Below are 23123 nucleotides of genomic sequence, written 5' to 3'. Positions count from 1 at the left end.
TGGTCAGAGTCAGAGCGGAAGCTTATGAGACGCCACCGTGCTAACAGCTAACACCGGGGTATAGTTACCTGAGCCAACAGGAGCACACACACCTGCAGCTCCGCGCGGATCGACACTCACACATACACACACACCGTCCCTCATGTTGCTGCGCCCCTGAAGTAGCTTCTTGAAGCTGCCCGTGCACGCGGACATCTCCATGGCGACCGAGGAGCTCTACGAGGTAATGTGAGCTAATGCTAACATGCTAAGCGGCGGAGTTTATGAAGTTAGGAAAGTCGAACAAATTAGGCAGTTATCGACTGATCGAGTCCGAGGCAGACGGTTGGAGAGAAGTCCAGAGAAAAACTACAGCTAGTCGCTAGAGGGGCCGCACGTGAGCACAGTTAGCGCAATGGTAGCTGTCTGTTAGCCTTCCGGTCTCTCCCTGTAACTGTCCTCGCGAGCCTGCTGGGAGCTCACACTTGAAGTGGTCCGTGCCCTCCGGCGGAGGAAGTTTTGATCTGATTAGTGAACAATACCTGTAATACGTCACAATGTGACGTCACCAAAGTAGTGGCGTGATGCTTATTGTGGGCTCCGCCCTCTGTGTCCTCCAGGTGGAGCGGATTGTGGACCGGCGCAGGAACAGGAAAGGTCGGGTCGAGTACCTGGTCAGGTGGCGAGGGTACGGCGCTGAGGGCGACACCTGGGAGCCCGAGAGTCACCTGTCCACGTGCATGGCGTATGTCCACCAGTTCAACCGCCAGCACGCCGAGCGCCACAGAGACGGCGCCTTGCTGCGCTCCACACGCAGCACGCCTAACCTTCACTGGGGCCCCGTCCACAAAGCGCCCTGCAAGCCACATGCCTCTCGCGGCGACGTCGATGCGGACATCCGAAGCGGTTCGGGCGACCGTAACCAGGCGAGATCTACTCCGAGCCCAACTCAGTTGCTCCCTGCCAACCCGCCCCGCCCCCTACAGCAGCCGCTGCCGGCTGACAGCTTTGGGCTGATGTCGGCGTCTCCGGCCGGCCCCGCCCGCCGTAGCGTGGACTTGTCAAAAACAGGCATCAAGATCCTGGTCCCAAAGAGCCCAATGAATGGCCGCCCAGATGCCGAGGAGTCGCCCAGCGAGGCGGCACACAGCCTGGAGGCAGGCGAGGCTCAGCTGGTCCCACCAGAGGTCGCTCTGCTGGAGAAACCGCCGTCAGGGATCCAGCTGGGGCCTGGAGAGGAGCGAGCGCGCATGGGGACCCGACCCCGCAGTCAGAACCCACCGCCTCGAGCCCCCATCACGCCAGCTGCCATGCGCTCGCTCAGTGGCAGAGGTGAGTCCCGCCCGGGGGGGGGGGAAGCATGCTACCGATCAATCAGCCATTACCAAATGGTGTAATCAGTCAGCCGGACCACCAGATCGATCCTTAGACTGATTGATCGGTTACGAGGCGGCGTCACGCTCAGGTGAGAGCAGCTGTGTTTCTAACAGCCAGTAGGAGAGCTCCTTACAGCCTCAGCCTGATAGTGATATATGAGAACCATATTCATTTTACAGTAAACTCCGCCTCCTTCCTGGTGATTGGTCGTTGTCCCATGACCTGCTGTTTTGTCTGTGGACAGGAAGTGGGCGTTCTGATGTTCTGCATTCTCTCTAGGAAATTCGCCACTGATTGAGGGCGTCGCCGTTGGTGGGATGTCGGGTCTGCAGAGTGCTGTTGCCGGGGCGACCACGGTGACAGGGAAGCGGCGCCTGGAGGAGCGCTCAGCGTTCGATAAACGGCTTCGCTTCAGCGTGCGTCAGACGGAGAGTGCGTACCGTTACCGTGACATCGTGGTGAAGAAACAAGATGGCTTCACCCACATCTTGCTGTCCACCAAAAGCTCTGACAACAACACGCTCAACCCGGAGGTGAGGCCCCGCCCCTGCGGTCAGACTGCCCCCACATGCCCAGAAATTCACCTCTGTCTCGTCCCTGTCAGGTGATGAAGGAGATCCAGAGCGCCATGGCAACAGCGGCGTCGGACGACAGTAAGCTGGTGCTGCTCGGCGCCGTTGGCAGCGTTTTTTGCTGCGGACTGGACTTCCTGTACTTCATCAGACGCCTGACGGACGACAGGAAGAAGGAGAGCATCAAAATGGCCGAAACCATCAGGTAACACGCGGCAACGCTGAGCGGCGTCTAAGGCTGCAGCCGTTATACAGTAACGCCAACGTTTGCTTCGTTTAAACTCTGTAGCGCTCTGTCGTCGGCATGGAAACGTGGCCAAAACCAGACCTGCAGTAGAAACGTATCTGCGAGCAGCTTGAGGGTAAAAGCTATGACATCATTCAGTGGGCTGAATGATGTCATAGCTCGCGCCCGTGTTGTTGTCCAGTCCTCCTGGTTATATCGATTACAGAGCCGAGTGTTTGTGTGCGAGGCAGAAATGATCCGTCTGCAGGTTTCCTCTGACAACAGCCTCGTGTGTAAATACAGATGTTTTTACAGAAACGCAGTAGGCTGCCTTCCTTCATGGTCTCACGTAAAGCTGCAGCTCTTTAGGCCTTAACTGTGGCCCCACCCTCCTCTTCCCTCAGCCTGCCGGATATATTTGGACAACACTCTGTCCCAGTCATGGGTAGGGATGGGTACCGGTATCCGGTGCCATGATGGCACTGGTTCTGACATAAATGGTAGTGACCAGACCGAAAAGCAGCGCACATTTCGGTGCTTTATTTTCCTGAGATGTGACACACACACACACGTTTCCGAGGATAGTAGGCGGGGCCAGGTACGTACGTTCTTTTATGCAGAGCTACAGATAAAAAGGCCCAAGGCGAAGCGGTCAAAGTCTGGCTGTACTTCACAGCAAAAGATGCAAACTCAGCAGCAACAAGTGCTTTAAGCTGATACTGTGATACTGTCAAAGGAGGTAACACCTCGAATCTGATGAAACACCTGGCGACGCATAGCGTTTTGTTAAAAGCCGAGAAATGCGCCGTATTTGATAGCTTGCTGCGAGACCTCGCACTGAGTGCATCTACTGCGGGTGTGGTGCCTGTTATCAGACCCGGAGTCAGCAACATCCCCCAATAACCCGAAGAGGAGAGTCCTGGCCCCTAGCCCTGCCAGTGTAGCAGGAATGATGAGGATGATGATGCAGCAGCAGCCGTTCTTCTCTGCGTGAGTAGCTTAATGTTCGTGTGTAATTTACGTTGAGTAGGCTAACCACGTTATTACATTAATGCATGTAAGGTGAACTAGCAAACATCATCATAGCTACATGCGGCTGTCTTCTTGTTTGATGGCAGATGCTCCCTTCACCCTGGCCAAAAAGGCTAAAATGACCAAAGAAAAAGTGGGAAACAGTTAAACATGAGAGGTTTTTGGACAAAGTTTGTGTTTTTTCCATTGTTTAAGCTTCCAGCCAAGAGTGATACCATATATGCCCCATAGCTGCAGAAAAGGCTAATATTGTTATCTCTTTACAAAAAAACAGCTGAACGTGAGAGGTTTTTGGACAAAGTTTGTGTTCTCCATTCTTTAAGCACCGGCACCGTTTCAAAAGTACCGGTTTGGCACCGGTATCAGATAAAACCTAAACGATACCCATCCCTAGTCGTGGGATTGTTTCCCACTCACTCCTGCCGCCGGGTTTGGAATAAATATAATAACTTGGGTGGTAGATTCATTCTGATGGATTGTTTGTGTGTTACTGTATCCTCTGTACTGGTGAATAATGGCACTCGAATAGTTCTGTAACTATTTCATCTTCTCTCCTGGTGTAATCGAGTACCTGTCTTATATTCATTTTGTAATTGACCAGAATAGCCAAACGCCTGCATCAGTACAGGCACTGAGTTAGCTGGTAGTCCCAAATAAATCAGAATGCCATCAGTATAGCAGGCTAATCAGTATTCCCCTGAATATTAATACTTTGTCTTAAATGTTGGGCCAATGGTTTGACTGAGAGCCTCCTTTATAACCGCTTTGCTTCACAAAAAATCGATTTTTCAGTATTTCCTGTTATTCAGGTTTTTTTTAAAACTAATATCCTCGACTGTTGTTTTCATTTTATGTTTTTTCTCCAATTGTTTGCAAACTAGGAGCTGGTTTCACAGAAGAGGGGCCTGTAAACTGAAGGCTCTGCCTCAGACTTGTAAATACTTAGATTTATATCTTCTAAAGCAGGGGTGGGGAACTCCAGGCCTCGAGGGCCGCTGTGCTGCACATTTAGATCTCACCCTGGGCCAACTCACCTGAACCACACGATGAGTTCGTTACCAGGCCTCTGGACAACTTTAGGACATGCTGAGGAGGTCATTTAAATCAGCTGTGTTGGATCAAGGACTAAAACCTGCAGGACACCGGCCCTCAGTTCAATTCAACTTTATTTACACAGCACCAAATCACAACAACAGTCGCCTCAAGGTGCTTTATATTGTAAGGCAGACCCTACAATAATACATAACCCTCGAGGAGTTGGACGCCTGTAATCCATCCATCGATGTTTGCTTAATTGAAGGATTGTTATAACTCTGTTATAACAGGATGAAGATGCGTTTGTCATGTTCCCTGTAGTTGAGCTGCTTTTCTTTCCTCATTTTACTTCATCGGGTTTGACAGACCATTAACATTAAAAGGAAGGACTGGTATCGTGCCAGTAGTAGACCCAGTATACACATGTAAACATTACAGCTGTATAAAACATGAACTCTTTAAATGATCAAGAAAAAGACATGTGCTGACCTCCAGCTGTGGGGCCTTCAGGGGCTCTCTCACCCTCCAATAGGAAGGGCCCTCTAATGGCGTCCAGCCAGTGGCCATTGTTCTAGCAGTGTTGGTGCTCAACTCTGTTTTACTGCCTTACTGCTCGGTCAGCTGCTAAACTCTGTTTGTGTCCAGCCGACATTCCTGCTGTTAGCGTTTAAAACTCAGGCTTTCCCCGAAAGGCTTGTTTTTCTGTCTGTGCGCCCTGGCAACCGCCGGCTACGCTCCAATCAAGTCTCCGAGCGTTTGAGCGTCGCTGGTTGAGTCATGGAGCACCATTCCCTCAAACCTCACCAAAACCTCATCTTTGCAAGCAGGGTTTGAAATCCTCTCTTTCCGCCCTGCCTTTGCTCCAACATGTTCCCTTTGTCGCGTTGAAACCTCGGGTGCATAATCACGTGCAGGTGTTTCAAGCCCACGTTCCTGCCAGGCTGCCGTGGTCGTGGCGATGGGCTCTTCCCACCTGTAGCTCAGTTGAGTCCAGCTCCAGTCTTTGTGGTAGTAAGCGATCCACTGACTCCAGCGTCGACGGAGGTTCCTCCTCTCGTCCTTCTTTAACCACAGCAAACCTCTGCCTCGGGCTGTGCCACATGACCACAGTCTCCTGACATAAGACATCCCGATAACCATCTCTGTCCCTAAATGTGCTTTTCCTGTGAACCCCGGGTAGCTCGACATGTGCGGTGTTTCCAGCTGGGTGTCGAGTGTTCTGACTGCGTGAAACGATACATTTTTGAGTCTTTATTCCACGGCGTGCTGCGGGGAGGAGCCTGCTCTGACGTTTGAGTCTGAGGTTTACTTGGAGCGCCTGACGGCTCGTTTTTGCTTCTCGTCCGTAAACTCTGCATCCTCCTGAGAAGAGCTTTGTGGTGTTTGAGTCTGAGGTGGGCACCGGCTTGTGCCATAATGTGCATAGTCCAATTTTCTGGTCCGTGTCAGGCGTTTCATAACCAAACGGTTTCCCTGCTGCAGAGGCGGCCCCCCGTTTAGGACTGAGGTCCTGGGTTTGTGTGGACTGGTCCTTCTGTTTGGAGCTGCCTGGTTCTGCCTCGTCTTCCCTGGTCATGCTGGATTCTCAGCTCCCATGAAAACATTTCGCTGTAAACGGTAGATTTTATGACACCATGAAACAAACGGTAGTGTATAATATGACAGACGTTTTCATTCGGTCATGTGGCACCGCCCTATTTCTCCACGCTTGTCGTTATCCTCTGCGGCCGAGATCTGGTCTCGTAGCTCGTGTTTTATATACAGGTGCTGGTCATTAGAATATCATCAAAAAGTTGATTTATTTCACCAATTCCATCCAAATTTTCATTTATAGCACATTAAAAACAATACATGGCTGACAAAGCGCTGAACAACAGAAATATGGAAGGTACGATAAGAATAATAAACACGACAGATACCAATAATAATAACAAGCTGGGCTCTCGTCACACCTGCGCGGCGCCACAGACTGATCGAGCCACGCCGCGTTGCTGCGTCATTCAGGCAAAAGGAGCCCAGCTATGTATCGAGAGCTGCTCATGCTCAGACTGTTCAGTTGGCCACGATTCCTGAAAACACTTTGTTTGTATTGGTCTTCAGTAATATTCACGATAAGATGCTGAATCTGGGGTTTTCATTGGCTGAGAGAAGGAAACACCTGAAATATGTCAGTCTGTGTGGACTGGACGTAAACATCTTTCACTTTTTCAATGGAGTTGGTGAAATCAACTTTTTGATGATATTCTAATGTTATGACCAGCACCTGTATTTCCTGCTGCTCGTTCCTCTTGAAGCCCTCTTACCTGGAACGCCGGGGATGCGCTCTGCTGTGCCGCCATCCCACGGCAGTGCTGACGTCAGCTGTTAACAGTAATTAACATCTACACTGTCAGAGCAAAGAGAGTCATTGATAAACTGGAACCTTTTATTGTGAAAAGCCCATGTTTTTGTGCTTGTTTGTTCTGATTCCTCGATGGAATAATCGCTGCATCGGTGAGCTGGGCGCTTTGACCTCTGACCCTTGTGCCCTCTTTCTCAGGACCTTCATCAACACCTTCATCCAGTTCAGGAAACCCATCGTGGCGGCAGTGAACGGGCCGGCCGTTGGCCTCGGCGCCGCCATTCTGCCACTGTGTGATGTGGTGTGGGCCAATGAGAAGGCGTGGTTCCAAACACCGTACACAGCGTACGGCCAGACGCCCGACGCCTGCTCCTCCTTCTCCTTCCCTCGCATCATGGGGCTCGCTGCGGTCAGTCAGCTGCTTCCTGCACTGTTAAATGTCCTGCATGGTTTGCCTCGCAACTCCTCCTCACTTCCTGTGCTGTGTTTCAGGCAAACGAGCTGCTGCTCAGCGGTAGGAAGCTGACAGCTCAGGAGGCGTGTCTTAAAGGGCTGGTATCTCAGGTGCTGTGGCCGGGGACCTTCACACAGGAAGTGATGCTGCGGATTAAAGAGCTGGTCGCCGTTGACTCACTGGTCAGTTCCTATCTCTCTTTCTCACACACACACACATACACACACGTTTCCAAGGTTACTGTATTGATTCCTGATCAGATCTGGTCCTGATTATTTAAAGCCTCCAAACAGGTTATGTGGTGGGGCTAAGGTCAAAGGTCAGCACTGAAGCGTCTGCGGTGAAATGTCACAGTGATGCGTTTCACCCCGACGTCAGACGCTGACCCTCATCAGGTGGCCTAAAACTCAAGGTGGGCGGGGTCAGCCGTGGGCTTTTTAAAAAGGGGGCCAGGCTGGTGTGGTGGTGCACACCCACCCACAGGTGCTGTCCTCTGTGACTGATGTCACCTACACTCAGATCACAGATCAGTACACAAACTCATTGATCTACTTGCTCCAGTCACAGACTCTGTCCTTCGTGGTGTCACTTCCTGTCCTGCAGGTCCTGCGGGAGTCCAAGGCCCTAATGAGGAACACGAGTCGCAGTGCTCTGGAGCAAGCTAACGAGCGCGAGTGTGAAGCCCTGAAGAGGGTCTGGGGCTCCTCACAGGGAACTGACGCCATCTTGCAGTACCTGCAGAGGAGGACCGAGCTCTGCTAGGACCACAACTGGAACTGTGACCAGGACTTGGAGCGCTGACTGAAGCGTGGCGGATTCTGCGAAAGACGCCAACATGTCCGACTGAGGACGGTGCCTCCTCTGCTCTCTGTAAACTAGCCGCAGAAGGTTAGCTGGCTTGGATCCAACTCCGCTGACGGTCATCCTGTCATGGATCTCTATGCTCCTCCCACTGTACTGCGTGTTAAATGCTCTGTTTACCTCCTGTTTCTAAGCTCCGCCTCCTCATGACATCATGCCATTGGACTGGACAGAAAGATAATAAACATGGCAATCAGACTGTGAGGGCTATAGTTTGTGCATAATTACCCCCAACTTACCCCCGTGCCAGCTGTCAGCTCATGACGAAGGATTGGTTTTGTTTATTATGGTGCTAACCGATGTTAGCAGGCACTAAAAGAAGGTAAAGGTTGCAAATGGAAGCTAACAGGAGCACATGGATGCTAAAAAGTCCTAACAGGAGCTAACGTAGTCTAATAAAAGCTAATAGATGCTAACAGAAGCTAGCAGCATCTACAGAGCATGATAATGATCAGACATAGTTTATTTTCCAGTTAGCAGGAATCTGGCAAGGACAAAGTGATGCTTGTATTTGGCCTCAGTTGGCTCCTTGTGGAAGCCAGCCTGTGACGGGTGGGGTTACCCAGTGATGGGGAGAGCACGGAGACAAACTGGGCGTTTTAGGAAATTTTAAACGTTTCAGTTCAAACTTAAATTTAGCCTGACAGACCAAACTGAGGGCTCTCCACCCGCAGAAGCCTTACTGTCTTCCTCAGGGCTCAGCTTGGCTAACAGGTTCGCTGCTTCTAGCCTGTATGCTAATTAAAGCTAAGCTAACAGATTTCCTGCGGCCAGCTTTCATGCTAAGCTAAGCTAGGCTAACAGACTGATGGGACCTATATGTGGGACTGTCTCCTTACCTGAGGTTGTGTTTACCTGGGGTCATGCGGGGTCAGGGTTAACCCTAAATAAAGTGTTTCTGTCCCTGACTTTGACCCTGGGGTCAAGATGTTGTGTTGCAGCGCGCTCTTCTAGACTGTTTAGCCTGCAGGGGGCGCATACAGGTGCTACAGCGATGAATTGTGGGTAAATGGTGACCTCTGGCCGGTGGGCTGACTGTCTCAGGGTCTCCGTGTTTCTTTGCCAGAATAAACTCAGAATGTGTCACATGACGCTGTCTGGCTCTGTTTGTTACCTGAAATCAGCACAGACTGTAAACAGAGAGGGCCATGACCCTCAGCAGGGGTGCCTCTTCCATGAGAAAAGGACTTTTGACCTCAGTCAACTCACGGTGTGGTCCAAAAAGTCCATCCTTTTTTCTGTACTTATGGCATGTCTGAGCCTCCTTTCCTTGATCTAGGCAAAAATATCATTGAGGTCAAGGAAAGAAGGCTAGGAGAGTTGATAAGGAGTTAGGAAAGGATTGCTAAGAATCTGAACAACCTCCCAGCGTGGTGTTGGTCTGTTTCCTGAAGGCGCTTTAAAGAGAGCAGCCTCTGAGGAATACCAGTTACAAACAGCGTTAACGGTAAAAAGCTCAGAGACTTTCAGGAGAATAGTTATGTCACATTGTGTTTGTTCATAAACCTGCTGCTAATCAAACTGAGGCAGACTGACTGTGTCATTTAAAGGCTGCATGAGAATCCTCTGCAGGATGAACAGGTGAGTTTGCTGCACTGTGATGGGTTTACACACACACTCTTTGGCATCGAGCTAACACTACAGAAGAGGAGCAACGCTGTCAGCTCATTTCTATTAGCTGACACTTATCAGCTCAACAAACATGCAGTTTGTCTCACAGTGTGTTGCAGCTAAAGGTCCAGCTGCTGTATTTGACAGGGAGAGAAAAGACAAAGCTACGTTCACTCAGAGGTGGAGACAGATTAGAAGGACAGGAGAGGAAGAAGGACGCTCATTTAAAGCTCACATGGAAGTCCTCGTGGTTTTAAATCTGTCACATTGGCTGTATCCCAATTCAGGGTCTGCAGCCTTAACAGTCCACAAGGGCCGCGTACTCAAAGACCGCTAAGGCCGGAAGTGCGAGGCTTGTGAAATGGGATGGTCTAGCCTCCGTCGCTGCCCAGGTTGCCTAGCAACCATGATACTAACAGCTGGAAACGTTTCATACAGCTGTGTTTAACAGAAATGAAGGAGAACATCTTTTGTTCATTTGTTTGGGCCAGGAGTACCAAAAACAATTAAATAGCCCATTAAATAATTAAATGTTTAAGTAATGAATTAAAAAGGAAAGAAATAATGTAATATTTTAAATGAAATGAATGGGCATTTAATTCATAATATATGTATTTAATGAAATATTTAATTTATTTTGGCACTCCTGGTCCTCCATACTGACGAAGCGATTCATTGACCACCAAATGTATACCGTCTGGGAAGAAGACAAAGAGTGTGCTATCAGTGTGGAGGATGGAAATCAGCCAGGACAACTACAACTTAGGCAACACAATATACATGATATACATATATGTACACACGGTTCAGGGGAGGCTGACACACCTGAGCTCTGTCACCTGGTCATGGCTCCCTGATAAAAGCTGTGCTAGGACCTGAGCTAGCCGGTGTGTGTGCTACAAGCAGTGAAACAGTGCAAATAAAAACACGTGCGACTGCAAACACTGTTGGTGTCGCTCCATCAGCTCCAACACGTATCAAGCACAGAATAAACAGACTGAAGTTTGTATTCCATCTGTCATCATTGTGTTAATGTAGCACAGGGTTCAGCTAGCTGCACAGAAACCTCCAAAGAACTACTTTGTTACTCTGAGTACATTTCAGAGCCAGTACTTTTATACTTTTGAGTAAAGAAGTTGAATCTGTACTTTTATTGGAGTAATTTTTAACAGCAGTATTTGTACTTCTACTAAAGTACACAATGTCTGTACTTTTACCAGCTCTGCATGGCTAATTACTAAAGATCAGCTGCCTGAAGGATGAACGAGACGTAGGACGTGCGATTCGTAGGACTGGGGTCTGAAAGGATCAAAGTTCCTTCAGGTACTGTCTGAATATCAGGCACACAGCAGGATGGAGACTCACTGGCATCGCAGTCGACACTGCGCCGGTGTCATGGTACTTGGGTGATACTTGGGTTGCTGCCTTCTTATATATGTTCCCTGCTTGTAATGAAACATGCTGGTTGGTATTCTCTTCGTCCGCATGGTTACTTGTTGCTTTCTGTTCCATTTGCCTGAACTGAACTTGGTAAAAGAGCTTTTGTCCATTTAGCACCCTCGGCCTGGAACAAACTGCAGAAGGAAAATGACTGAATTCATTTCATTAAGTGATTTTAAATCTAAACTACGAATCCTTGAGGCCAAGTCCATAACATGCAACTGTTTCAATTAGATTGATTGTCATTTTAACTGACTTTTTATTTTATTTGAATTTTATTTTTATTTTATTTGTATTCTTTCACTTATTGTTGCATGTGTGTTGTTGCTGCCTGTGTTTGAGTCATTTCTGTAACTGTGAGACATCTGCTGCTGCCTATCTTGGCCAGGTCTCCCTTGAAAAAGAGGTTTTTAATCTCAATGGGATCTTCCTGGTTAAATAAAGGTTAATAAATAAATAAATAAATAAATAATGGTCTGCGGTGGGTGGCTGGAATTTCCATAAGGCTCCTGAACTGACCTGGGATCCGCCCCTGGGCAGGGCCAACTCCAGCTCCTGCACACCTGGGGCCTATTGCAGGCAATCAAGCCAGAGGGATTTAAACCACACGTTGATGTTCATTCACTGCCAGTTTGTCATCAACACATGTTGGTAACAGGCCTTATACTTCAAGTTCTTGCTGTGATCTATCTTGTTAACACGACTCTCTTGTGCTGCAGTTGCTGTATTCATCTTGGCTCACGCTCCACCTCCGGACTCAGGATACCAAGCAATCATTCTGAAAATCTCTCTGTGCCTCACCTGCCTGCCCTCACACTCCATCTGAAGCCCCGGATCTCAGGCCAGCCTTTCCACGCCACTCAGCCTCCCCTGGATTCTCATCACCCCCCTCTCAACACTCCATGTCCCCTACTGCAAGTGAGAATTGCTACTCTTACAACTGGCCACTTCAGAGCTGCCTCCACCACCTCCCTAACTCCTCTATCTTCTCTCTTCAGTGTGACTGTTCCCTGCTCAGCTCCACTCCGCATCTCAGGCCTCATTCCCTCGCCCTAGCCACGTTCCCCAGGCCATGCCTCGTCAAACTCCACGTCTTATTGTTTTTTTTGTCTTTGCTACGTTTTCTTTTTTGCACTTAAACCTAATAAATTGTTACATCATCTGCTGTCTCTGCTCTGGGTTTCTGCACCTGAGTCCTGTTCAGTACAGGCCACTCGGCCCCGTGTAACGAGGTGTAACGGCCGGTGTAACGAGGGTCGCATTTAAGAGTTTGATGATCACGTGACTTTGTTTTCTGCCATGAGCAGAATGTAGGAACGACGCTGCTCGTGAGCACAGGCGGTGCTTCCGCCCAAGTTTGGCTGATTGCTTCTTTTGACCTGAATACATCCTCATGTTCTGATTCTGCGTTAGTAGTTTTGTATTGTGACTGTTATTTGGAGCTCCTACTGTCCTCGCCATCTGTCTCCGTGTTCTGTTATCCTGTGTCCTCAGCCACGTCCCCGTTTTATTCTCAGTCTGTCTCGTATGTTTCACGTTCAGTTGCGCTTTCCTCTCATTACTCTGAGGGTAAGCGGCGTTCCCAGCTGTTTCCCATTCTCTCGTCATCCTCTGCGAATATTGTCCGAGTCTCTCGCTGTTCCTTGCTACACAGCCGTTGTCATGGCGAACTTCTTTCTTACTTTTGTGGTGCATTGTTCAGTTGTGATGCGTTGTCAGCTACACAGGAAGTGGTCAATAACCTGTCGCCAAAGACTAATCAGAAACCCCCCAGACACAATGACATCAGACTGACTTTATTCAAGCACATTTTATCGACACGTTTCTCAGGGTCTCAGAGTGGGCGTGGCCTCAGCTCAGCTTATTTAATCAAAACGTTTCTACAACGAAACCAATCAGAGTAAATTCTGCCCGCGCACAGGTACGCAGGTGCGTCAGGGCGGGCAGACGTCATGTGCTCCCGTGGCGAGGTGGAGCTGGTAGGTGTGGTCGTGGAACATCATCAGCGTGTAGAAGTTCTCTCCGCCCCTCAGGAAGCCGTGCTCGTGGTTGCTCCAGGATACCGGACTGTCAGCAAACCCGCGAACCGTCATGGACACCCAGGACGCCAGCCGAGGCTGCTCCACGTAACGTCTGTGGGACAGGTGAGCACAGGTGAGTCAGAACAGTCTGACAGAGGGCAGAGGTCACAGAGTCTGACAGGTGATCACCTAAGCTCCTGCAGCAGACGGTGGATGTCGTGTGGCAGCAGCATCCCGCTCACGGACACGCTCAGAGCGTGGCGATGTATCGTGTTCGGTTCGGGACAGACAAACGACGACAGGAAGCTGCTGGACGAGTTCTCGCTGACACCACAGAAGAAGAACTGTCAACATTGAAAACGTGACACAGCAGCGATGATGTCATAGCCCATCAGGAGGTCTCACCAGCTGATGCCAGCGTCAACGGCTCCTAGCCACTCCAGGAAACTGTGAGGGTCACATGACCGGGGGGCGGGGCAGGAGAGGTCCGTCAAAACGCTGCAGTTGACCTCCGGTCTGTGCTGCGACCAATCACATCGAGACAGGAGGGGCTGAAGAGAGGCCCCGCCCCCTGAAGAACACAGAACTGTGAGCAGAGTATTGTGGGAAACACACGGCAGGCTAACCTTGGTGATGAGGTCACTCACCTGGATGATGTGATAACAGGAAGTCTGTCTGCAGCTGAAGGCGGGACTTAAGACCTGTGAGGAGCCTCAGGTAGCTCCGCCTACCAGGAGCCATGCTGCTGTCAGTTAGATCCACAGATACCACTGCAGCAGACAGAGTAATCAGATTACAGGTGAGCAGTAATGAAATTATATGCTAATCAATAATATGTAATAGGGCTGCTCAATTAATCGAATTTTAATCACGATTACGATCTGGGCTTTCAACGATCATTAAAAATGACGGAGCCGATTATTAGCCCCTCCCTCATTTATCCGCGACACCTTAAAGGCCGGTCCGTGAAAATATTGTCGGGCATAAACCGTCCGTGGCGCAAAAAAGGTTGGAGACCGCTGATTAAGAGGAAGCTCGGAAAGCTAAGCAGAAGTTATTTGGAGAGGAGAGTGACTGCTGTTGGTTGAAAAGAGAGGTAAAAAAAAAACTTCAGTGGTGTTGCACACTATGTTATATTATTTTTTAAAGTCATTGTTAACCCTTTAAAGCCGGTCAGAGCAGCACGCTCCGTGTTGTGTAACTATTTTTAAATCCCGGTAGCTCTGCAACCACGTAAGCTAGCGCAATAATTTGTTTTGCATATGAAACCGGAGGAGTTGTACTTACATCTGATGCCATCAGCTTGTCCTCGGTCACGGGTTCCTTCCACATAAAGCTTTGCAAAAATTGCATAAAAAGCGCTTGCAGGAACAAAAACATAATATTCCAGAAACACGCTTTGCTGATCCGACCAGCTGTTCGTAACACTTCCCACAGTGAAACAGACGTCAGCGCGAACTATTGCATGTACGCCATTTCCTGCTCGAAACCGGAAGTGACGTCATTTTCGCGGGAATGTAGTTTTTTTACTTGTAGGCCTTAAAAGCCTATACTGGTGTTTTTATAAGTCATGTTTGACTTTTCTGAATAGTTTCTGTGATGCTTAGAACTCGAATTGCACAGCTGGAAATAGTTTATTTTGATGCACCTGCTGTTTTCTTTGCAAATTTGCATCATAGGATTGTTTTTTTGTTTTTCCTGCAGTGTATAAAAATTAATGTATCTCCAAAATAAAACTATGAAGACACTCAAAATAAATTTCCTGTTGCTGTAAACTATTTTTTGCAACTTTTTTGTATTTAAAGTTTTGAGGGATAAACCTCTTAAATTTCTCAAAGTAGAAATATATGTAAAAAAAACCAAAAACGATTTTCAATTTTTTTGTAGTTTATTGCACTTTTTTGCAATTAATGTAGTTACTATGGACTTAATGCAGACATATTATTAAAATATGGGCTGTAACAGTTGCATAGCAAATTGAAATGCTCCCACCAATGGCACTACAACATGTAAAAATATAATATAAGCTCTGGCGGACTTGGTTCTATAGTAGGTCTTAAGGGTTAAATAAATATCGTCAAATAATCGAGATCTCAGTTTCAGTGAAAATAATCGTGATTATCATTTTTGCCATAATCGAGCAGCCCTAATATGTAATGTCATCCGATTACAATATCGTTTCAGAGTAATGAGACTACAAACGGGAAGAGGACAGACCGAATCTGGTGGCAGTTCTGTGCTTGAATCTGGACGGTTTCCCCTCGAAGCCCAAAATCTCAAACGAGTCTTTATCCAGAGAGAGGGTCAGGTGACCTGCAGACACACGGCATACTTTAAGCAGGAAACAGGAAGTGATGTCACATCCCTGCAGCAGACAGTTTTCTGTGTCAACTAAAACATGCTGAGCTGATTACCATCAGTCAGTAATTGGATTACCATTTACAGGTTACTGATCGAGTCACACCTGTCGCTCCCTTTAGACCGCCACACTGCGATTCTGTGGTCACGGTGTTCTGGGAATCCATCCTACCTGTTGTTTCTACGCAATGCTCAACACGAAATTCAGTGGCGAACCGTCCTACCTTTGTGAATACAAGCTACAAACATACTCTGATGGGTAAAATTATGTGCCAAACCGTCCTACCTTTGTGAATGTGATGTACAAGCATACTTTAACAGCTATAATTCAGTGGCGAACCATCTTACCTTTGTGAATACAACCTACAAACATACTCTGATGGGTAAAATTATGTGCCAAACCGTCCTACCTTTGTGAATGTGATGTACAAGCATACTTTAACAGCTATAATTCAGTGGCGAACCATCTTACCTTTGTTAATAAGAGCTAGAAACATACTCTGACGGGTATAAATACGTGTAAAACCATGCTACCTTTATGAATGTGAGCTACAAGCATACTCTGATGGGCAAAGTTAAGTGGCAAACCGTCATACCTACTTACATTTGTGCTGGAATTACTGTGTGACAGCAGAAATGTGCATAAACTACTTATGGTAGGACGTTTTGCCAAAGTAGGACGTTTTGTCAGAACAACGGCTTTATGGCGGTACGCACTAACAGAACAATACAGCAACTTCCTTTAAAAGGCGGAGTCAGGCACCTGCCGAGGTCACAGGTTACAGAAAAAGCAACGTGTTGTCATTGAGTCGGAGGAAAGGCCAGATTAAAGATGGCGGCTCATTAAAATGTAATCCATTTTTGTTTTGCTCGCTGCCATGTTGTCATTGCATCACCGATTACATCACCAGGATGTTAGAGGACGGCGCCCTGGCTCTAAATCAGCAGTCACGCTAATTACTCAGGAAAATGGCAGCAGGTGACGGCGACAGGTGACCAATGACAGCTCTCGAGCCAGTGAGGAGGCGGAGTCAGAACACTCTTATATCTGGTCTTTGTCTGAAAATGACCAAAGACCAGGAGAACGACAGAACTTTGGAGAGCTGCAGTTCAATCGTCGGCTCACTGAGCGGCTCCTCCACAACAGGAGGGAGTACAGCAAACGGTGACGGCGGCTGAAGGTGGAGGTGCTGATGGATGCCTGGACTCCTGGTTGTGCTTCAGTAAGAAACTGTTTATGATGGAGTAACGTGTGTGAGAAAGCGTTAAACCATCGTACAGTGCTGGATGATTGGTGTGCTCGGCCCGCCTCGCAGCGTGCAGCTACGTCTCTGCTAACAGGGCGGTGTGGGAGGGCTTTATCACCCAACGAGGAACAAACCCATCAAAGACGGCGGCGCACTCCGCCTCTCCTGCACACCGCCCTCCACAAACCCGAACACGAACCGCACCACCTGCCAAGCGACCAATCTGCCGCCATCAGGGAAACCTGAAACCTGCATCAGTCAGCGGGCAGATGAGACTCCATCTTCATCTCACCAGCGAGATCTTTCACTGGCCAATCAGCACGCAGCATTCCTGTGAGCAGTTCTGTCACATATCATGGAGTCCAGAAGGTCAGAGGTTCTCGTCAAATCAGGATCAACTACAATCTCCTGCAGATCTCCGCGGCTGAGAGGAGGGGGGTCTTTCATCAAACATCTGTTCTTCTGAACCGTTACAGAGGTGGGCGGAGCAATCCTGTTTGGAAGTTCATCCTGCTCCCTGACGACTCTGCAGCTTTCTTCAGCAGCTTCTTGTAGTACAGCTGTTGTAACCGTAGCGATACGCACAGATCCAACAAGCCAATCAGTGATTTCAAATCTTTATGTTATGACATCACATGGCTGACAGACACCGTGTGATTTAAAAACGCCACAGCATCCCGCCTCCACGCTCGAAAACACTTTGTTCCAGCTCTGCTCAGGTTCTCCTCTGGATCTTCCTGTCGCCACAAAGATGTGAAAAACCTGCCGCTTCGGTCTGATGTCACTTCCTGTAACGCTCCGCCTTCGCAGACAGACATTTACGAATGTAAAGACGAAGTTTGTCGTTTTCCTGGAGGAACCATTTCTGCGACGCCTCTGAACGAGGAGCATGTGTCCGCGTGAGCGCGCCCACTGTCTCAGTTTACCGTTTCGCCCCGTGACGATGACGTTCACTGTTAATGGGAGTGTTGGAAATAAAGGTTGGTTTACAAAAAAAGAAACGTTACCGTTTGGCATCAGTGCGACGCAGGTATCTTCATCGATGCGAGTCCTGTAGGACAGACCGAACACGGCACCTGAAATACAGACAGTCACGCAGTGAGGGCGTGGACAGGTGAGGGCGTGGACAGGTGAGGGCGTGGACAGGTGAGGGCGTGGACAGGTGAGGGCCTGGACAGGTGAGGGCCTGTGTATGCGAGTCTGTTGCTATGGGTAGATATAAATTAGAGTTCAGAGCTGAAACTCAGAGACGGACGTCACAATAACTTGGTGACGATGACGTGATTCATATTTCTGCTCCTCTGGATTAACATGGAGCCTGTGCTCTTTATTCACCCGTTGCCATGGCAAAATTACAGAACTGACTCTGATCAGCTGTTTGGGAACCTTAGAGGCTTCTTTTCAAACTCTCTTCCTGGAATGGAGCTCAGGTGCGCACAGGTGTGTTACCGTGGTACACGGCCGTCTCCAGGAAGTGTCGGTCCAACAGCTCGTACACCGGCAGCTTCCTGATCAGGTAGAAGCTGCTGAAGTTGTTCAACACGGAGTCCAGGTGAGAGGGGGCGGAGCTACACTCAGGAAGCAGCACAGACACCTGCACAGTTGAAACAGCTGATGGTTAAAATCAAATATTTCAATTCACCGGGAGCCGGTCACAGACCGCAGCCTCCAGGCTGGGCACACAGCAGGAGGGAGGCAAAGGAGCCCCCCAGCCAGGCTGAGAGGACCCCAGAGACCCAGCAGCCACGGTCGATCACAGCCCCGGTGCAGAGAGCGCCCTCTGAGGAAACACTGGAGATATGACACAATAGGATATATACAGGGTAAAATGATAAAGTAAATAAGAACAGGATACAATATAAATATAAATATAAATAGAGTAAGAAGATTAAAAAATGGATAAGAATGAAATCAATAAATATTAGGTAAAGTCTAAATTAATAATAGAATAACAGGATAGAATAAATAAGCATAAAATAAATAAACGCTAAGTAAAAGCTAAATTAAAAAGGTGGGTCTTGAGCCTGTTCTTAAAAACATGTACGTTCTCTGCGGCCCTGAGCTCCTCCGGCAGGCTGTTCCACAGACGAGGACCATACCACTGAAAAGCTGCCTCTCCGTGAGTATGTGTCCTGACTTTAGGGACAATCAAAAGGCCAGTACCAGAGGACCTCAGGGTCCGCGAGGGTTCGTATGGTACTCTTTGTGTTACGAGGTAGAGGACGAGAGCGACTGGGGTCAAGCGAAGCGTTTGTCGTGGTTCTCTCCCTCATGCATGAGTAACACGAAGAACTTTGCCTACTTGTGTCTTGCTTTGCTGTGTAGTAGGATTGTCTTGAACGTTCCTGCAAATAGGTTTATGCTACAAACCTATCAACCATGGTAAGTGATGCTGTACGCAGGGGTACTCCAGGAAGCAGGTTGGTTAATTGGTTTAGTTTGATTATTGTGACATCGACTCATTGAATCTGTTTTAAATATATTTTGGTTCTCAGCTTAAAGCTCACAAAACTACTTCAACACCAGCAAACAGCAGGTACACGCATTCCACACAAAGACGTAAACACAGAGCGTGGATCGTTCACAGATTCTGCAGGTTTCCTCACGCTGAGCTAAACTGACTGAACCAGCAGCCAAAGAAGATCCAAAGTACGCTTCAAACATCCTCATTCATCCCCTCGGACTTGGGCTCTGACTTCCTGCACAGCTCTCTCCCTCTCAGTGTGCTCACAGACCACCCGAGCTGCTCCCACAGGTGCTGGGTGGGGTTGAGGTCAGGACTGCAGATCCATAGTCTCCACTCAAAAATCAGTTTCTGTTTCAGAGCTCCTCACAGCACAAACAGCTTTAGTGACGGATACAAATCATTTGACCTTTCCCAGGACGTTCCAAGCACCGTTTAAGCACCGTTTAAGCACCGTTTCAAAAGTACCGGTTTGGCACCGGTATCAGATAAAACCTAAAAGATACCATCCCTACTGCTGCTGCACCCACACACTGAGGCCTGCTACACACACACACACACACACACACACACACAGGACCACTCCACCCACACACTGAGGCCTGCCACACACACACACACACACACACACACACACAGGACCACTCCACCCGCACACTGAGGCCTGCTACACACACACACACACACACACACACACACACACACAGGACCACTCCACCCACACACTGAGGCCTGCTACACACACACACACACACACTCAGGACCACTCCACCCGCACACTGAGGCCTGCTACACACACACACACACACACACACACACAGGACCACTCCACCCACACACTGAGGCCTGCTACACACACACACACACACACACAGGACCACTCCACCCACACACTGAGGCCTGCCACACACACACACACACACACACACAGGACCACTCCACCCGCACACTGAGGCCTGCTACACACACACACACACACACACACACACACACACACACAGGACCACTCCACCCACACACTGAGGCCTGCTACACACACACACACACACACTCAGGACCACTCCACCCGCACACTGAGGCCTGCTACACACACACACACACACACACACACACAGGACCACTCCACCCACACACTGAGGCCTGCTACACACACACACACACACACTCAGGACCACTCCACCCGCACACTGAGGCCTGCTACACACACACACACACACACACACACACAGGACCACTCCACCCACACACTGAGGCCTGCTACACACACACACACACACACACAGGACCACTCCACCCGCACACTGAGGCCTGCTACACACACACACACACACACACACACACAGGACCACTCCACCCGCACACTGAGGCCTGCTACACACACACACACACACACACACACACAGGACCACTCCACCCACACACTGAGGCCTGCTACACACACACACACACACACACAGGACCACTCCACCCACACACTGAGGCCTGCTACACACACACACACACACACACACACACACACACACACAGTGAGCCCTGCTACACACACACACACACACACACACACACACACACACACACAGGACCACTCCACCCACACACTGAGCCCTGCTACACACACACACACACACACACTGAGCCCTGCTACACACACACACACACACACACACTGAGCCCTGCTACACACACACACACACACACACACACACAAACACACACACACACACACACACACTGAGCCCTGCTACACACACACACACTCTGAGCCCTGCTACACACACACACACACTGAGCCCTGCTACACACACACACACACTGAGCCCTGCTACACACACACACACACACACACACACACACACACACACACACACACTCTGAGCCCTGCTACACACACACACACACACACACACACACACACACACACACACACACACACACTGAGCCCTGCTACACACACACACACACACACACACACACACACACACACACACACTGAGCCCTGCTACACACACACAGTGAGCCCTGCTACACACACACACACACACACACACACACACACACACACACTGAGCCCTGCTACACACACACAGTGAGCCCTGCTACACACACACACACACACACACACACACACAGTGAGCCCTGCTCTACCCGTGACTGCTCTCCTTGCACTCCATCAAATGAACATGAAGCCGTCCGCGAGCCCACCGCTGTGAAGCTAACGGCTCGGAGGTGAAAGGTCAGAGGTGAATGGTGAGAGCGTCACCTGGTGGTTGAAGTGCAACTGTTGCACCTGCGCGCTGATCCGGTTCTTCGGGTCCAAGAAGCTGGAGCTCTCCGAGACCAACAGAGTCCGCGGAGTCCGGTCCAGCTCCGAGGACGTCATTTTCTTCGGCTGCGGGTTAACTGCACGTGTTTCCGGCCGCGGCTTTTCAGCTTAGAAGTTTCCGGTAGCGAACCGGAAATGTTCGTTGATTTTATTTTGGAGGATATTCCGGTGTTCAGACTTTTTTTTTTTAATGAACTTTATTTATAAACAACAGTATAACATACAAGGCACCATTATTAATTCAAATATCCTCGGCTGAGCGCTACAACGAGAAAAGAAAACAATAAACACAAAGCCAAAAAGAGTTGACAAAAAACAAAAGAACAGTCATTGAAGGAAACCAAAGGCACAAATAATATGAACAAAAAAGGGCAATCATGATCATTAAATAGGGAGGCTTCTTTTGAACATGGATTAAACTTATTAAATAATACAACACGTTTATGAGCTTTCTTGTTATTCACAAGTTTCTCAGCCATCTGTTTATACATGGTTTAGCTTCAAAGTATCTGCATTTGTGAATAAATTTTTTCCCAGTAACAAAACCGTCCTAATCATCAAGTCAAAATCTGCATTCTCAGCAAGTATTCCAGATTTTATTACCGTCACCGTCAAATGTGGTAACTGAATTCTCCTGGACTGTAGCCAGCTCCACATGTCAGTCCAGAAGGAGTGCACTGATTCACAGTAGAAAAACAAGTGATCCAGACTTTCAACATCATCTTCACAAAATGCGCAGGCGTTCACGTCTAAGTTAAATTTCCGTCTTAAGAATTCATTGGTTGGATAAACCTCATTAATGATTTTAAAGTGAATCTCTTTAACTTTAGGGGAAAGAGGAAGTGAGATATACTTTTTTCTTATCGCCTTAACCTCCATGGTCTCAAATTCTTTATGAATATAATTTCTTTTAACTGGATTAGGGCAAACTTCATTTATCAAAATATTCCTGATCACCTTGTTTGTAAACCTGCTGTCACCAAATTCAACTCCAGCTATGCAGAGCTGCCTCAGTCAAGGAGAAATTTTAGAGTGCACAATATCTTCTTTTATCTTTGATCTCAAAGGGACTGGGATGGCTTTCATCAGGGATTTATATCTCTTAGCAGTACATCTTACATCAAATTTGTCACAAAACGTCTCATGTTTTAATAAGACCCCATTCTCATCCATAAAATGAGCTACAGCCCAAATCCCTTTAGATCTTCATTCAAGGTTCAAGGTATAGTATATACATTGGGTGAATGTGCAGTAGTAGCAGCAAGCAGGTGAATTCTCTACATTAATAAGAATAGACATCTCACTATTTTACAGAATAGACATCCATGCATTCGCTTATCCTTTTCAGGGTCGCGGGGGGCGCTGGAGCCTATCCCAGCTGTCATAGGGCGAAAGGAGGGGTACACCCTGGACAGGTCGCCAGTCTGTCGCAGGGCCAACACACAGGGACAAACAACCATTCACACTCACTCGCACATTCACAGCTAGTGGCAATTTGGATTAATCAATTAACCTATCCCCACAAGCTGCATGTCTTTGGACGGTGGGAGGAAGCCGGAGTACCCGGAGAGAACCCACGCAAACACGGGGAGAACATGCAAACTCCACACAGAAAGACCCCGGCCTGATGGTGGAATTGAACTCAGGACCTTCTTGCTGTGCGGCAACAGTGCTAACCACCGTGCCACCGTGCACGGTGGCACAGAATAGACAATATAAACATATTTAAAATTAAAGGAATTCATCCACGTACACAGATTTCCTACACAAACGGATATACCT

At 48.5% G+C, this 23123-nt stretch overlaps 2 protein-coding genes and 1 long non-coding RNA gene across 3 annotated transcripts; 1 reads left to right on the top strand and 2 right to left on the bottom strand.

Moving 5' to 3' along the window:
- Positions 1–10: 10 nt before the first annotated feature.
- On the top strand, positions 11–8968 carry cdyl (chromodomain protein, Y-like). Its single transcript, XM_082512467.1, has 7 exons — positions 11–223; positions 600–1311; positions 1636–1889; positions 1961–2133; positions 6761–6971; positions 7055–7198; positions 7620–8968. Exons 1-7 carry the CDS (start codon positions 200–202, stop codon positions 7776–7778), a joined length of 1677 nt encoding a protein of 558 aa, XP_082368593.1. The 5' UTR covers positions 11–199; the 3' UTR covers positions 7779–8968.
- Positions 8969–12708: 3740 nt separating this feature from the next.
- Positions 12709–21460, bottom strand: rpp40 (ribonuclease P/MRP 40 subunit). The gene is made up of 8 exons (XM_082512071.1): positions 21279–21460; positions 18004–18148; positions 17562–17630; positions 15167–15262; positions 13597–13719; positions 13355–13520; positions 13139–13273; positions 12709–13061 (listed from the first exon to the last, which is right to left on the bottom strand). The coding sequence occupies exons 1-8, from the start codon at positions 21396–21398 to the stop codon at positions 12863–12865; spliced, it is 1053 nt and encodes a 350-aa protein (XP_082368197.1). The 5' UTR covers positions 21399–21460; the 3' UTR covers positions 12709–12862.
- Positions 20458–21092, bottom strand: LOC309693100. The gene is made up of 3 exons (XR_014272571.1): positions 21059–21092; positions 20926–21017; positions 20458–20759 (listed from the first exon to the last, which is right to left on the bottom strand). It is a non-coding gene; the product is annotated as an uncharacterized lncRNA (long non-coding RNA).
- Positions 21461–23123: the final 1663 nt, after the last annotated feature.

The sequence above is a fragment of the Aulonocara stuartgranti genome, assembly GCF_965226115.1.
Source record: "Aulonocara stuartgranti genome assembly, chromosome: 18".
In the NCBI taxonomy this organism is placed as follows: Eukaryota; Metazoa; Chordata; class Actinopteri; order Cichliformes; family Cichlidae; genus Aulonocara; species Aulonocara stuartgranti.
The sequence above is the reverse complement of the archived record's forward strand: the minus strand, read 5'-3'. Positions and strand labels throughout refer to the sequence as shown.